At 42.1% G+C, this 18137-nt stretch overlaps 1 protein-coding gene and 1 long non-coding RNA gene across 3 annotated transcripts in view; one reads left to right on the top strand and one right to left on the bottom strand.

Moving 5' to 3' along the window:
* The window catches only part of LOC147010869 (uncharacterized), a 60311-nt gene extending 53513 nt beyond the window's left edge, over positions 1 to 6798 (top strand). The window contains exon 2 of the mRNA XM_085860656.1: positions 1849 to 6798. Within this exon, the coding sequence (XP_085716782.1) occupies positions 1952 to 3199 (1248 nt within the window). The 5' untranslated portion in view covers positions 1849 to 1951 and the 3' untranslated portion in view covers positions 3200 to 6798. The remainder of the gene's footprint in view (positions 1 to 1848) is intronic.
* The window catches only part of LOC147010868 (uncharacterized), a 71100-nt gene that overhangs the window by 25022 nt on the left and 27941 nt on the right, over positions 1 to 18137 (bottom strand). For both annotated transcript variants that reach the window (XR_015052593.1, XR_015052594.1), the window contains exon 3: positions 14029 to 14107. This is a non-coding gene — a long non-coding RNA (uncharacterized LOC147010868). The remainder of the gene's footprint in view (positions 1 to 14028; positions 14108 to 18137) is intronic.

Here is an 18137-nt window from a genome sequence, read left to right as displayed (position 1 = left end):
TCTGTTCAGTGGCGGTGATAGTGACATAGACAGTCTTGAGAGTGAATTCGCTCACTACCAGGCAGACGCCTCCATAGCTACAATTGCTACTGAGACAGTGAGAGTGGATGAGCAGTGGCATCGGATTTCACAGCTCACAGATCCCTGCACTGGTGCCAAGAAGTATCCTAATTTGAGCAAAGTGATGAAGGGAATCTTGGTCATTCCTCATTCGAACGCATCATGTGAGCGGGCACTCAGTCTTGTATGGAAGAATCATACTGAATTTCGTCCCAATTTGAGTGTCAAAACCCTGGAAGCTCTCTTAATTGAAAAACTAGCTCATAGCACCCCTTGCTACCAGAGAGAATACAGCAAAGACATAATCAGAAGGGCTAAAAGAGCCACACAGCTGTCACTCAGCAAAGCTGCCATGGAAAAAGCAAGCAGCAGTAGTACCAGCCAGTAAGGTAAGAAAAATATTGCTTCTTTTGTGCTTTTTGTTAATCTTTGATTGTTCCCTAACTTACTAATATTAACATACATGTAACATTAAAAAGTGCACAATTTTCCCCTTTTTTTGTTCAAAAAGTGGGAATTCTTAACATGTTAAATGCTCCAAAATAGGGCTCAGAGGGCACTAGAGAGCGTCTAGAACCCCAGAGCTTCCAGGGCCCTAAGGCGGGCCCTGGACCCCGCCGCAAGGGTCGAGCGCTCCGCGCTCGAGATGTGCGCTTCGCACACATTATTTGGTGTCGGTTGAAAATCCTCCCTAATTCTGATTTCCAAAAGTTGGCATCTCTGGAGTTGGAAAGACATAACAAAGAGTTGGAGAAACAAATGAGTGCAAGTGGTGTAATTGTAGATTTTGCTGTAAAACTTGAAAGTCTGCCTGATAAAGCGAGATTGTTAGTTGGAGATATGCTTTCTTCAATCGCACAAGCAGGTGTAAAATCAACTAAAAGGGGTCATGGATTATATCTTTCTAATGAATAAATGAGCATTGATGAGTGGTTTAAAGAATTTGGAAAGAATACAACATCAAATTTATAACTTATCAAATAGTGTAAGAAACAAAATTCATAATGTGGTTATTTGTCTGAGAGATGAATTAACAAACGTGTCTAAACATACGAAGAATATCATTATGAACTTAGAAGATAATAATGGGAAAGGTTCTCATTGGGTTTGTATTTTTAATAGTCAAGCTAAATATTATGTTGATAGTTATGGTCTTCCACCACCTGTTGAAGTATTAAAATTCTTACAGAATGGTGTTTATCAAACATTTCAAGTCCAATAATTAAATTCCAAGTATTGTGGTCAATTATGTCTCGATGTGCTATTTTAACTCAACAAAAATAATTTTTTTATGACATTATTTTTAATCTCATATAAATGACTTATGTTGGTAAGGATGGTTCTATCTTTGGTGTATCACAAGAGCTGGATATTGATTTATCAAATTATTACACAAAGGCACAGGCTGAACGACAGAAATATAGTAGCGCAAAAAATATTAATATAAAAAATGCTTATACATTAATACATTATCCAAGCCTGACTGATATAAATGACTTGGTGAGATTAATAGTACTGTGGTGAATTGAAGGTCGTGACGTGTGATCACATGTTGCACGGCTCGAGCACGGAATAGATAAAGCTAAGGTTCCGCTCGGTCGGGGGCGATTGTCCCGGGGGCATTGTCGTTTACGGCGGCGGTTCACTTGGTGCTCATTGAATGGTGAGAATTGAGAGTATATCGGACTCCGTGCTTATACTGATTTATTTTGCGGTGATTAGTTGCACGTGTATACCTTATTGCTTATGTATTCCTTACTGCACCTGTATCCCCTGATGTGCCCGTAGAAGCGGCTTCAATCAAATGGAATAAAGCCTACACTCTGAAGGTTCTTCTCTCGTTTTCATTTCAATTTATTCCATTTGGTTTTCTCGGCTCTCTCAACCAACGATGGACAAGATCTACAAACCAGAGAGGTTCGACGCAGACCCAAACGCGACTGACTCAGAAATTAAATGGTCGCATTGGTTCCGTTCCTTCTCACACTATCTGACCATCATCGAAGAGGGAGCCGACAAATTGGCCGCCCTTGTGAATCATGTCTCGCCCAGCATATACAGGCTCTTCTCGGAGTGTGACACCTACGAAGCAGCGATCGACGTGCTGCAGGCGCTCTACGTGAAGCGCAAGAACGAGGTATACATACGACATCTTCTCAACACACGCAAGCAAGCAGCCGGGGAGACAATCGATCAGTTCCTGCAAGCTCTGAAACAGCTGGGAAAAGACGGCAGCTTCCGGGCCGTAAACGCCGAGGAACACCGAAATGAAGTGACCCGAGAGGCATTTATCCAAGGACTCAGATCAGCCCACATACGGCAACGCTTACTAGAGAAAGCGCAACCCACTCTTGAAAAGGTAGTCGACCAGGCTCGAGCGATGGATACAGCTCAGCAGCAATCTGAGTCATTTGGGACACCGATGCTGCTAATGAACGCCGCTACGGTGGAAACTCAAGGAACCCCACAGACACAGACACAGCCTGACACAGGGGATGGAGAAAAACCCGAGGAGTCGGATACCCAGACCTCGTCAAACTCCTCAGCAACTACTCCGGTTGGTAAATGCTTCTTTTGTGGGTACAAAAGACACCTCCGCCACAAATGCCCCGCCAGAGATGCCACATGCATGAATTGTGACAAGAAAGGGCATTATGCCAGGGTATGTAAATCTACTCTAAGGAGAAATAAACCCACTTCTGCGGCTCTCTACTCACAAAAGAAACTAACTGCAGCCTCACCGGGGAATCTATCCAAGGCTATCATCAACGTACGAATTAACGGGCATATGGCTGAGGCTCTGATTGATACTGGTAGCTCTGAAAGTTTCGTCAACAGCTCGCTAGTGAAGGGCAGGAAATGGAAGATCCACCCGACAGACAATACGGTATGCATGGCCGCCACATCACTACAGTCCCGCGTACGAGGGTACTGCAATGTTGAATTGGACGTAAAAGGGTACACGCATCGGGATGTAAGGGTACTGGTGCTTCGTGATTTATGCGCAGACGTAATTCTGGGTCATAATGTCCTCAAGCAGCACACGAGCGTCGAAATACCCTTTGGAGGAAGCAAACCTCGTCTAATTTTAAATGCTTTGACCACCGCAGAGGTAACGTCCCCCCCAGCTGTTTGCTAACTTGTCGCCGGTCTGTAAACCGATAGCGATCAAATCGCGGCGATATACCACTGCTGATATGAACTTCATCACTTCAGAGACCAAGCGATTACTGGAAGAAGGAATTATAGAACCGAGCGATTCGCCATGGCGCGCACAGGTGTTGGTCACCGCCAATCAGAATCATAAGAAATGAATGGTTGTCGATTATTCCCAAACGGTCAATCGTTTCACCCAACTCGATGCCTACCCTTTGCCGCGCATAGACGAGATGGTCGAACGCGTGGCCAATTATAAGATATTCAGCACCATCGATTTGCGAAGCGCCTATCATCAAATTCCCATCCGAGAGGAAGACAAACCTTACACCGCATTCCAGGCAGGTAGACGCCTCTACCAATTCAGGAGGATTCCGTTCGGTGCCACGAATGGAGTAGCTTGCTTCCAACGAGTTATGGACGACATCATCTCAGATGAAAACCTCAAAGACACTTTTGTTTACGTGGACAATGTCACAGTGTGCGGTAGGGATCAGGGGGAACATGATATGAATCTGGACAGATTCTTGAGCATTGCTAGAAAATATAATCTGACCCTCAACTACGAGAAATGCGTATTCTCGGCAAGGTCAATTGACCTTCTCGGCTACACAATAGCCGACGGCACGATTAAGCCTGATCCTGAACGATTGCGCCCACTTCGTGAGCTACCCCCACCTCAGGACCTGCAGACAATGCGCCGGGTGATCGGCATGTTCGCTTACTATGCAAGATGGATTTCCCAATACTCTGAGAAAATACATCCCCTAGTGCATTGCAAAAACTTCCCACCAGATGCCGCTGTTGTAAAAGCTTTCCACAGCCTCAGAGATGATATCAGTAATTCCGTGGTATTATCGATCGATAGCTCGGTGCCCTTCGTGGTGGAAACAGATGCTTCTGATCACGCGATAGCTGCTACGCTTAATCAGTCTGGGCGACCCGTCGCGTTCTTCTCGAGAACTCTCTCTGGAAGCGAGCAGAGACACTCAGCGATAGAGAAGGAAGCGTACGCCATTGTCGAAGCCCTACATAAATGGAGACACTATTTACTGGGAAACCATTTAACGCTCGTCACGGACCAACGATCCGTGGCATTCATGTTTGATGGGAAAAATAACGGGAAAATTAAGAATGAAAAAATTATGAGATGGCGGATAGACCTAGCCTGCTATAGTTATGACATAGTTTACCGGCCCGGGAGGGAAAACCCTGCTGCAGACACCTTCTCTCGGGTCTACTGTTCGGCGACAATCAGTCGGGCTTTGCAAGACCTCCATGTGTCTCTGCCACCCGGGGGTAACCAGAATGGCACATTCCGTGCGCAGACAAAACCTTTCCTATTCTATCGAAGATATTAAACAAATGAATGCTTCATGCCCTGTTTGTGCTGAACTAAAACCCAGATTCTATGGCGCGGCTTCTGGCAGATTGATCAAGGCCACTTCTCCCTTCGAGAGACTAAACATTGACTTCAAAGGGCCCCTGCCGACCGAGACAGACAACAGATACATATTCACTGTTGTTGATGAATATTCAAGGTTCCCTTTCGCATTTCCGTGCTCGGATATGACCTCGGGCACTGTCGTGAAATGTCTGTCTGACCTCTTCGCTATGTTTGGGAAACCTTCGTACATACATTCAGACAGAGGGCCGTGTTTCATGTCGGCCGGGCTAAAACAATTCCTATTAGAGCACGGCATAGCAACTAGTCGAACGACGGGTTACAACCCACAGGGTAATGGGCAGGTGGAATGATATAATGGAGTTATTTGGAAAGCCGTAACTCTGGCGTTGAAATCGAGAGGACTGGGCCCCGAGCGGTGGGAGGTTACCCTTCTCGACGCTCTGAATTCCATACGCTCTCTGCTCTGCACGTCCACAAATGCAACTCCTCACGAACGAATGTTTACTCACCAGCGACGTTATGTTGACGGTCAAACAGTGCCCAACTGGCTAACCCATCCCGGAACAGTGTTCATGAAACGCCCGGTACAACAAAGCAAGTATGAACCCATGGTGGAGGGGGTCGAACTCATCGATACTAATCCAGAGTATGCTCATGTCAGGCTCCCAGATGGCAGGGAGACCACTGTGTCGGTTCGCCATTTGGCTCCCTCAGGTACTCCTCCCGCAGGTACACCACTATCTGGCACTCCTCCCTCTGACATCCCCTCCCCAGGTGTTCCCCCCCCCCCCAGGAACTCCACCCGAGAATGGTGGCGACGGAGCTGCCGCGTTCCACCCGAGAGCGATCGGGGAGTCATCCCCGGCACGAGTCGAGGCTCACCAAGAGGATCGGAAGCCTCCCTCAAGTGAAACCGCCATTTACTCCCGGAGAGGTCGACGGATAATACCCCCTCACCGACTCAATCTGTAAAGGGGATTATCGGCATCCTCGATGCTCATGCTCCTATATGCTCGTTACATAATATATTGATGCTCATTACCATGCTCCTACAACTAAAAATAATCCTCACTGCTTGGCATGTATGCTTCTGTAGTTTAGATAGTTCGCGTTGCTTGAAATGTATACTCCTGTAGCGCTGAAGTAATCATGGTGCGTTAGTTGGGCCTCTAGTTACATTTTAAAGACGGGGAAAATGTGGTGAATTGAAGGTCGTGACGTGTGATCACATGTTGCACGGCTCGAGCACGGAATAGATAAAGCTAAGGTTCCGCTCGGTCGGGGGCGATTGTCCCAGGGGCATTGTCGTTTACGGCGGCGGTTCACTTGGTGCTCGTTGAATGGTGAGAATTGAGAGTATATCGGACTCCGTGCTTATACTGATTTATTTTGCGGTGATTAGTTGCACGTGTATACCTTACTGCTTATGTACTCCTTGCTGCACCTGTATCCCCTGATGTGCCCGTAGAAGCGGCTTCAATCAAATGGAATAAAGCCTACACTCTGAATAGAAGGTTCTTCTCTCGTTCTCATTTCAAGTACAGTCAAAATGTCGGATGACCTCCCACAAATTGCAACAAAAGCAAACTCAACAGATTTTGATTCCTGGACATGTCCTCAATGACAGATAAAAAGTCCTAAGGGATCCTCCGGGGGGAAAGTCCTGAAATCATGGAAATCCAATATGGCCACCACCAGGCTTCGGGGAAAATGAGAAAATTGTAAAGATTGATATTTTAATCTGTAAGTATATGTTTTTCTGCATTCTAATTGTTTCTAGTTATGGTCAGTATATTGATATACAAGAATAATTATAAAAAAGTGAAATGTATTTAGGGTAAAATAAAAAATTACAGCTTTTTTGTCCAAAAATGTCAATTTTTTGTCCCGAAAAAAGTTATATTTACCTGATACTGATTTTGGCTCCTGGACCAAAAAAAAAAGAAATGTTGAAGACACAAGATGAAATCAAGTCTATGGCAATACAATATAACAATATAAATCATTGAAACATGACAAAATTCACAATTCCACTCGGGGCAATCACATCTGCCTGACGAAGGTTTCGAAATGAAAATGAAAATTCGCATTAAACTCAGAAACTACATCCATTATAAACTTACTATACATGTTGAGAAAAATCAAGCGTATTAAAGTTAGAACTCGACAATGTCGTCATCATCTTCATCATTGTCACATGGAGTGTTTGTGCTGCCAGAGTCCCTGCAGTTTCCACAAGCTGGAGTGCACTCAATGTTGTGCTTCTTGCATGTGCATCTCATGGTGCTACATTTAGCCTGGCAGTTGCACCTAATGACACATAACATCTTTTCAGGAGCTGGAGCTATTGATGTCTGAAGTGGCACAAAACCCTCGTCACACTTCTGCCAACCCCACTCTGTCGGAAGAAGTTCATCTGCATATCCCTTCCATTCTTGGACTTGCAGATACATGCGCAGGCTGTGATACTTTCCTGCTTCTGATGTTGGTGGTAGCATCTGTGGTTGCACGTGAGAAGAACTCCAAGCCACCTTGTCACAGTACCGATGATACCGGAGAGTGTCCAGGGTGTCAGTTGACTTTCCGTTGTAGATTATCACCAATGTTTTTTTCTCCTGCATCTGCCACATCACATAAGGAAGCTGGATATGTATCAAAAACCTTGGCCTGCTCACAGAATGTGTTGTTTGCTTTGAACTTTTTGAGGGAAGCTCCCTTTCCAATCCCATGAAGACGAGATGTCGTGTCGCACCCAAGAGCTGCATGTAGAAACAGTATGTGCTTGCATATGTCTGTACCAATCATTTTCTTTGTAGCCTTGATGTTCCAGATGCTGGGCTTCTTCGTGTTCTTCTTTGGCTCGGGACAAAAGAAGAGGTCATGGGATTCTAAGCTTGCATGGTAGCATAGGAGGATGAGGAGGTCTGTGTCATCACCAACTAACACAGTGTTGGTGACAGTAACAGACTGCACGGCCTTCAGTACAATCAGGAGATCAGCATCCCCTGAGGCATGGTGTGTCTCACAGTTCTTCTTCTGAAGCTCTTCACTCAACATACAAATAAATCGCTGTTTATTCTGCCTATTGGCAAGAAACTGTTCCTTCTTCATTGTGAGACGCATGTCAGCTGTAAATGTCACAGTAGTGCGAGCATTCCCTTTTGACCGTCTCTGGTGTGTCATGTCCTTCGTGTTGGTACTCTCATAACCATCAAACACGACTATGGCATCTCCGTACTTCTTCGTTACATAACCAGTGTACTGGTGGCATATGTCTCTGTATGTAGATCCACGAGACCATGGAATGCGTTGAACAAGTGCCCCGCCATCCAAAACATACTGTTGCCCATCATTGGGGATATCGGCTGGGACATCGGATCCAAGAAGATCCCAGATGGCATCAGCAAAGACTGGCTTGTGTGCTTCTTGGAGCTGAAGAGAGAAATCAAAGAGGGCTGGTGGATAGCTGCACAGTTCATATTTGAAGGCCGACTCCTGTTCTTCTGCTGTCTGTGCAACAGTGATCAATCTCTGGAAGAGGAGTTGTGGGTCAACCTGGAATTGTTCTCCATCAATCTTGACAGATGACTTCATGCCGAGAGTGACAACTTGGTATTTCCTCTTAAATGTGTACTCGGCAGGTGTTGTCCCATCCATAGATTTCAATATTTTGGCTCCTACAGCATGTGCTGTATCGACGTTGACGGTGGGGTGTGCATGAGCTCCAGTGGCAATGTTCCTCAGACGTGGATCACTACTGAACGGATTCCGTTCCTGTAAATACTGAAGAGCTGATAGTGTGTCCTTCCAGTCACGAGATTGTCTTGCATTGGTCATGTCCTTCTTCTGCTCTCCAGTGTTGTAGTTCACACCTGTGAGCTCGTGCATTACCTGGTTTATTTCTGCACAGGCAGGCATTGATAGTAGCCATATCAGCCGTTGTTGCTCTGTCATTCCTCGCCCTCGTGTGAGCACCCCGCTGGTCTTCAAACTTCTCATCAGAACTTGTTCGATGATCAGGTCAGATGAAAGACCTGCCCACAGGCAATCACTTCGTCGAACCACATGGAACCCCTCATCAAAACGTTGTTGGACATTGGCATGTTGAGTTTTGAGGTTGGACATCTGCTACAGATACACCCTCGCAGATTTGGCATCCAGGTTGTGGCCCGAGGCTGCCAGGTAAGGCAGCATTTCCCGGATGGCCTGTAGATGTAGTGCCCAGTTCCCAGTGCGCTCTGCCTGGATGTATTTGCGTAGAATGTCTAGCATGTCCATATACTGAACCCAGTTCTAGAAGATATCTTTGCAGAATCGGCATGCTTCTGAAGGTGGTCTTTGATTTGTGCCACTTCAGACATCAATAGCTCCAGCTCCTGAAAAGATGGTACATGTCATAATAAGGTGCAACTGCCAGGCTGAATGTAGCACCATGAGATGCACATGCAAGAAGCACAACATTGAGTGCACTCCAGCTTGTGGAAACTGCAGGGGCTCTGGCTGCACAAACACTCCATGTGACAATGATGAGGATGATGACGACATTGTCGAGTTCTAACTTTAATACGCTTGATTTTTCTCAACATGTATAGTAAGTTTATAATGGATGCAGTTTCTGAGTTTAATGCGAATTTTCATTTTCATTTCGAAACCTTCGTCAGGCAGATGTGATTTCCCCGAGTGGAATTGTGAATTTTGTCATGTTTCAATGATTTACATAATTATATTGTATTGCCAGAGACTTGATTTCATCTTGTGTCTTCAACGTTTCTTATTTTTTTTTGTCCAGGAGCCAAAATCAGTATCAGGTAAATATAATTTTTTTCGGGACAAAAAACCTCTAATTTTTTTATTTTACCCTCAATACATTTCACTTTTTTATATTTATTCTTGTATATCAATATACTGACCATTACAAGAAACAATTAGAATGCAGAAAAACATGTATTTACATGTGAAAATATCAATCTTTACAATTTTCTCATTTTCCCCAAAGCCGGGTGGGGGCCATATTGGATTTCCATGATTTCAGGACTTTCCCCACGGAGGATCCCTTAGGACTTTTTTCTGTCACTGAGGACATATCCAGGAATCAAAATCTGTTGAGTTTGCTTTTGTTTCAATTTGTGGGAGGTTGACCAAATACTTCTGCTAAAATGCCTGTACTATAAGTGATTTATCACAATATATATCCTTAAATAAAATGGCTGTGTATTCCAAAGATACACAAGTGTTGATTTTATCTCCGGGTCATACAGAATTCACAGTTCCAATTAAAATAAAATTTTATAAAGAAGGGCGTATCGTTTGTATAGGAATAGAACAATTGGGATATAATATGATTGAGTTAGGGTATAATTGGTCATTTAAAATTAACCTAGAAGACCTGAAACAATTAAATTAGTCCTGTAAGGAAGAATATTATCCACTTGGTGCCGAGAATGAGTTTTGTGGAAGCACGATTAGCAAACAACAAATAAAAGAATTTAATAAGTGTAAAATCAATAATGGTTTTGCCATAGTTTATATCATGAAAACACAAAGAACAGGATTATATATAATAAGTAATGGAATACAAACTGATTTAACGATGGGAAGATGTGGAGGTATTTCCTGTCATTATATTAATCTGTCACATATTTCTGATACATAAATGACAGCAAGAAGGCTTCAAGAAAATTATCATTTCTGTGTCCAAGCATACCTTCAAGTAAAGGGTATTCAGTATTTTAATAAATATGTTCTCCAACATAAGAATGAGGTATTTTCAATAAAAGACTGGCTTTATAACGGATGTTAATAAACCAACAACTTTGGATTTAACTAAAATGTTAAATAATGAAAGAATTTTAAAGTTAAGAAAACACAAGGCTCTTTTAGAAAATCAGAAGAAATTTTGTTGGTTTCCTGTTGTAAAAAAAAATATTTGGCTGCAGAAATATGAAGTCATCCAGATGAATATATGTATGATATTCTATGGGGTGAAAGTGGTTCAAGGTAAGGGATGAGGAAGGAGTTGAAGAAACTGAGAAGAGAGAGGATGAGAGGGAGAAGAGAGAGAGAGAAGGAGGAGAGGGAGAGGGAGGAAAGAGAGAATAAATAAATATAAAAATATGAAAACCAGTGAGATTATAAAAAGATCAAAGGTATTCCAGAAAATAAATTAATCTCAACGCACTGAGGAGGAAAACAAAGAATTCGCAAGTCTATTAGAAATATATGCATCAAGACTATTAACATCGGTTTCAGGGAGAAGATGTAAACGAGAAAGTGGAGATAAAGGAGAGAAAGAAGGAAAAGATTATATAATTGATGATGTTGGTGTTATTGGCTTTGATTAAAGTTTTACATTTTTTTTCTAAAATAAATGGAGGAGAGAGTGAAGACATTTCTCAGGATCCTTTATGTTTTAACAATTAAGATTCAAATGTGCATGTTGGAAACTAAAAAGGTTTTCGCATTCTGTCGGAATTTTTCACATAAATAAATGAGTTATTGTCTAAACTGTAAAAAGAAAAACAAGAGTAAAAATATCTCGTATGTTTAAAGTAAAAATGATGGGGTTATACAAAAAGGTACATGTTCGGTGTGTGGCTCAAAAAAGAGTGAATTCATCACCAAACACAAACGAGGGGGAGATATACAAAAGTTTTTATCAGGAAGTAAACTTACAACAACTGGAATACCAGGGGAATTACATCTTCCAGAGTATTCTTTCTGTCGTCCAGGAATAAACTTGAATAAAAGATTAGATGAGGCTGACAATCCTAAACCGTGGAGCAAACCTATCAATAGGGTTGATGAAGTGTGCATGAGGCACAACATTGATTATGGAAATAGCACAACGTCGGAAGAAAAACATGAAGCCGATAGAGAAATGTTGTATAATTTGTCTATGATGCAAAATCCAACCTTGAGAGAAAAAGTTGATAGGTTCATCGTGAAGAAGATGGTCAGTGCTAAATTGAAACTTGGGCTTGGAAATTCAAAAAACTTATAAGCTCTAATGATGTCATTAAGATTGAAGAGCAATTAGCTAATGAATTACATAAACCAATAATCACAAAGTTTCATAGAAGGAAGGTTTATTCCAAGGAAGTTGATTATATCTGGTCCGCTGATTTAATTGAACTGAATTATGATAAGGGGTACAAGTATGCTTTAACCGTTATTGATTTGAGGCGTAGATATGCGTGGGTTGTCCCTTTGAAAAACAAAACAGGTAATACTCTTATGTTAGCTTTCCAACAGATATTCAATAAAAGCAAGAGAAAACCTCAAAAATTGTGGACTGATGAGGCTACAGAGTTCTACAACAAAACATTTATGAATTTTCTTAAAAATAACAACATTAAATTATACAGCACCTTTAATGAAGGAAAAGTGGTTGTTATTGAGCGTTTAAATCGCACTTTAAAAGAGAGACTCTACAAAAAATTCACTCAACTCGGTTCTCAACAATGGTTATCTTTAATTCAGGACATTGTAGATAAGTACAACGGCACGATTCATACCTCAACGAAAACTAAGCCATCAGAAACATTTACAAAATTTAAGTATGAAAAAGAGATTAGTCAGAAAGCCTAAGTTTAAAGTTGGTGTTATAGTAAGAATATACAGGTGGAAATCTCATTTTGAAAAAGGTTATACCAAGCGATGGACAAATTAACTTTTTAAAATTCTTGATGTCGGTACAAATTATTTGATTTAAAGGGGGAAGAGATTTTAGGTTCATTTTATTCACAGGGATTACAAAAGACAAAGATAAATTGAAACTAGAACTACGTTGTCGATGGCACACCATCGCATATTCCCGCGCACACTGCTTTGTCCCATTAACGCTAGGTGAAATTTTATCTTGCAAAATGGATTGACTATTCTTTTCTATTTGATGTGCTTTATGACCAAAGACTTACTATGTTGACTAAATCAGAAGTCATTGCAAGCATGTCAACATTTCATGAAACATTAATTTAACACTGTCCAGCAATATAGAACTCTGCATCAATTTAATCATAGGAATGAACTGTGTATAATATTAATTATAATTATTCATAATCAATTGGATAAATACAGTAAAACCTGTGACTGTTTCTCACTCATGGGGGCCACATAAGTAAGTTGTTTATAAAATAATTTACCATGTACAATGGTAAATACACTTAAAAATATCAGCCCCCATGACCCCACCCCCTCTGGCCCGGCCCCAAGGGGTCATATCAAAAATTCAACAGTGTTGTGCACTTCCCCATACATATATCTACTATGTTCCAAAGTTTCAAGTTCCTATCTTAAACGGTGTAGGAGCTATTTTGACCCCCTATCCGCTAAGCACCCCTTCCCCCCAAGCACCCTCTGATCATCATGTGTTTAAAAAAATATGTTGTTAAATGTATAACTCATGAATATGTTTGATTTAAAAAGCTATAAGACAATTTTTTTTAATCGACCCCCATGACCCCAACCCCTCTGGCCCGGCCCCTCGGGGTCATATCAAAAATCCGAAAGTGTTGTGCACTTCCCCATACATATATCTACTATGTCCCAAAGTTTCAAGTTCTTATTTCAAACGGTGTAGGAGGAGTTACAGGGTAAGACAGACAGACGGACGGACGGCGGAGACAATCACAATATTCCTGCTTTTCTTCAAAAGCGCGGGAATAAAAACAACCCTTGGACTTACAAATTACGTGATTTAAAGGGGGAAGAGCTTTTAGGTTCATTTTATTCACAGGAATTACAAAAGACAAAGATAAATTGAAAAAAAACAAAAAAGATTTGACTCCACCCCTTTTTAACTCCGCCTCTTTTGCCTCCGCCCACACAAGCTCCACCCACTAAGCCCCACCCACACAAGCCCCACCCACCCCACACAAACCCCACCCACACAAACCCCACTCACAAAAGCCACATCCACGCAAACCCCACCCACCCACACAAGCCCCACCCCCCTGTGCGCCCCCACCTTTGACCCACCCACACAAGCTCCACCCACACAAGCCCCACCCCGCTGTATGCCCCCACCTTTGACCCACCACCCCCCTCATCCCACCCCCTCCCTTCCCCAAACACACACGGGGAGGGAGAGGGATGAGGGGGTGGTGGGTCGTTGGGGGAGCGCACCTACCCCCCAACCCTAACCCTCCCCCAACCCCAACCCCCCCTCCCCTTTACATATCCTTTATTCTTTACTTGTAATTCAAAATCAGATAATTATAAGGAAAGCATACATAATAAAACAACATTACAAACATTGAACAAAATCTGCTTTCGCAGCAGTCTGATAGTTTGTGATTTTGAAACTCGGTCAACATATTCTGTTCAAAACAAAAAGGGAAGAACAATTGGGGTATATAAAGATGATTATATTATGATATTAATAAAATAATAAATGTAAAATTTACCTCCAGAAGATTGAGTGTCATGTCAGATTCCTCCAGAAGATTAAGTTGTGTGTTTGATTCATCCAGACAGGTGTTTAAACTGAAAAATAAAAATAAAAAATAATGAGTCAACACTCAAGAGAGACATAGACAGAGACATAGAGACAGAGATAGACAGAGGGAGAGACAGACAGAGAGAGAGACAAAGACAGAGACAAGCCGGTAGGCGACGAGGGATTCGCGAGGATCGAAGCGCTGGATACGATGCTTTTCATTCTGACCGATCCACCGACGAAGATTCATTGCCAAGACGTATTGGTTCACATACAATTGTTCCTCTGCCTGGCAAGATTTTTCCTATTGCGTATTTTGCCAACTGGCGCTCCTCATAAAAAATGATGGTAAATAGACACCCTATTTTTGAAGGACTACCATTTGAAAAATAATCAGTTTGCTGGTTTGTGCTGTGGAGCCTCATGTTGCAGACACACACACACACACACACACACACACACACACACACACACACACACACACACACACACACACACACACACACACACACACACACACACGGATCATTTCTCATCTTTGACTCGACTCATTCAGGGTTAGAGGACGTGAGAGGAGTTCTTTCCAGCCAACAGAAATGTCATTCAATTATCTTCTGAACGATTGAATGTCTTTAAGGAAGTCATTCATTTTTTGCCACTCATCATGTTATTCAAAGGCCTCCTGTTCCAGATCAGTTATCAACGATGTTCTTATTGGGGACAACCTTTTAGAAAAATACATACAATAATTATTGGTTGTATAGTGATTTAATTCTGTATAAAACAACAAATAATGAATGGTTCAAGGATCTCACCTCTCATCTTGTGAAAACGATTGATCTGCAAGGTCAGAGTTCTCTTCTAAATGCTCCATTCTCTGAATAAGATTCAAAATTCTCTCAGTAAGACTGAATAAGAACGAAGTTCGCTTTGACAATAAATAGCCTCGAATTGATGACATCATGGGAGATTACACAACAACGGGTTTTTCAGGGTGTGTCTCACATAGGAAATGAGTCACATTTTTGCTTCGGGCGAGGGAACTTGGCTGACTCCAGACGGACTCATTTTAAAACAGCTTTCTTCAAATGATTTTGAGCATTTCTGCACAACAAAGACACTTAAACCAAGAACCAAGTTCCAAGTTATTCTTTGTGAATATACTCAATGGAAATGAATGTTATAAGAAAATTAAGTTATTCCCTTAAGTAGAACATGGACAAATATTTGTTGGTTCGCTCTTTGAGTGGAATGAAAATATAAAAGGACTGTGATTATGTTGGTGGGAAGAAGTGCTTTAATCATTAAGTCTCAATCTTTCATTGTCTCAATTTTACATTTGCTTGTATGGGAGGGAAGGGGAGAGGTGGGGAGAAAATTAGTCTCCTATTTTGAGCTTTTAGCATTTGGGTCAGAAAGTTTTTCCCTTTACCCCCATTCATTTGAATGGGAGTCCCAGAAACCCCATTTGTCATCTAGTCACACACAAACACACAGGCATACACTCACATAAACACATACATACAGACATACACACACAGACACACAGACACAGACAACACAAACATACACACAGACATACACCAACACATACACACACGCCTACACACATTGATTAGGCCTGAGTGTACACGTCCAGAACCTATCAATTTTCAAAATACATACACAGGTATTTGTATTTTTTTGAATATTTAACCCTAACCTAAATTTTAAATAAATACATTGATGTGAGTACTTCATCCTAACTTACATTGGAGTGAGTATTTCACCCTAACTTAAATTAAAAAAAATACATTTGAGTGAGTATTTAACCCTAACCCCTAACTTAAATTTTAAATGAATAATATTAATTATATATTTGTCCACACATACATCTATCTATAATTCCAGTAATGTGTGTGTGTGTGTGTGTGTGTGTGTGTGTGTGTGTGTGTGTGTGTGTGTGTGTGTGTGTGTGTGTGTGTGTGTGTGTGTGTCTGACCGCTGTTTCTCGACAACCACTGGTCCGATCTAATTGAAACTTGCCAGGTATATTGCTGGGGATCTGAGGATGTGCCTTTTCAAGGTTTGATATTAATCGGACAAGTGCTTCCCAAGTTATGGCCATTTATTAACCAAAGCAATGACAAGACACGTTGTTGCGTGGGCGTGGCCGATGGGGAAGGGAAGCTCAGCCGCGTTCCCCATTACGGGTTACAACGTACGGGCTTCCGGATAATGATGACTTCGTGTATTCTAATAATTTCTCGATTTCTTATGCGCATTTATAGATAAACACAATGCCCCAAGTTATGATCGTTTTCATATTAGACAGTGCATAAATTTCGGTAACATCAGAGTGCTGGTATGCTCCGAACCAGGAAGTAAATTTTTTTCTCTCTCTTCTCTTCTCTTTTTGTTTTTCCTTGCCACGACATTGCGAAAAGGTAAAATACGTTGGCGCTAATTGAATAATTGGGTATTAAAACTAAATTGCGAATAATCGTAACTGCGAATAATATGTGAATTTCCGGGCCACGCACGTACGGGCACGCGAGAGCGAAGAAACGGCCTAAGTGGTTGTTGTTTGTTGCTCGCGGTTTGAATATTTATTTATAATTTTTCTTTTTTTTTACCGGCACGTACTAGTCTATGTATAATTCCAGCAATGTGTGTGTGTGTGTGTGTGTGTGTGTGTGTGTGTGTGTGTGTGTGTGTGTCTGTGACCGCTGTTTCTCGACAACCACTGTTCCGATCCAATTGAAACTTGCCAGGTATATTGCTGGGGACCTTAGTTTGTGCCTTTTCAAGGTTTTATATTAATCGGACAAGTGCTTGCCAAGTTATGGCCATTTATTAACCAACCAATGACAGGACATGTTGCTGTGTAGGCGTGGCCGATGCGCCATTTAGTTACCAATCACAGGACACATTGCTGCGTAGGCGTGGCCGTTTGGGAAGAGATCCTCAGCCACGTTCCCCATTACAGGTTACAACGTACGGACTTCCGGATAGTGATGACTTACTGTATTCAAATAATTTCTCGATTTCTTATGCGCATTTATAGATAAACACAATGCCCCAATCCAGTCGTCGTTTATGAGAGCAAAGGAACGGCCTGTGTGGTTTTTGAAAGGTTTTTTTTTGGGGGGGGGGGTGGGGGGGGTTTGGTTTGCACGTACGGCCACGCGAGAGCGAAGGAACAGCCTGTGCGGTTGTTGTTTCTGGCACGCGGTTTGAAAGTTAAAAAAAAATATTTGCAGGTACGGCCACGCACGTACGGCTACGTACATACGGGCACGTACGTATCTGTCTATAATTCCAGCAGTGTGTGTGTGTGTGTGTGTGTGTGTGTGTGTGTGTGTGTGTGTGTGTGTGTGTGTGTGTGTGTGTGTGTGTGTGTGTGTGTGTGTGTGTCTGTGACCGCTGTTTCCCGACAACCACTGGTCCGATCTAATTGAAACTTGCCCGGTTTATTGCTGGGGACCTGAGTATGTGCCTTTTCAAGGTTTGATATTAATTGGACAAGTGCTTCCCAAGTTATGGCCATTTATTTACCAACCAATGACAGGACACGTTGCTGCGTAGGCATGGCCGATGTGCCATTTAATTACCATTCACAGGACACGTTGCTGCGTAGGTGTGGCCGTTGGGGAAGAGATCCTCAGCCGCGTTTCCCCATTACGGGTACAACGTACGGACTTCTGGATAGTGATGACACTGTATTCTAATAATTTCTCGATTTCTTATGCGCATTTCTAGAGAAACACAATGCCCCAATCCAGTCGTCATTTACGAGAGTGAAGGAACAGCCTGTGTGGTTGTTTGAAAGTTTTTTTTTGGTTTGCATGTACGACCACGCACGTACGGCCATGTGAGAGTGAAGGAATGGCCTGTGTGGTTGTTTCTGGCACGCGGTTTGAAAGTTTTTTTTTTTTTTTTTCCACGTACACATTGACTGTACACATTTTTGCACGTACACATTTTTCGGTACACATTGACTGCATTTTCAAATGTACGTGTGGTGTGATATCTGTACATGTACTAATGCCTTGCCACTGAACAAGGTTCTAGAAATATGAAATACAGTCAATCAAT

This window comes from Eptatretus burgeri, chromosome 16 (assembly GCF_056783735.1).
Source record: "Eptatretus burgeri isolate ZD-2024b chromosome 16, Ebu_testis_v1, whole genome shotgun sequence".
NCBI lineage: Eukaryota > Metazoa > Chordata > Myxini > Myxiniformes > Myxinidae > Eptatretus > Eptatretus burgeri.
Note: the sequence above shows the minus strand (reverse complement) of the source record. Positions and strands in the feature narration are given on the sequence as shown.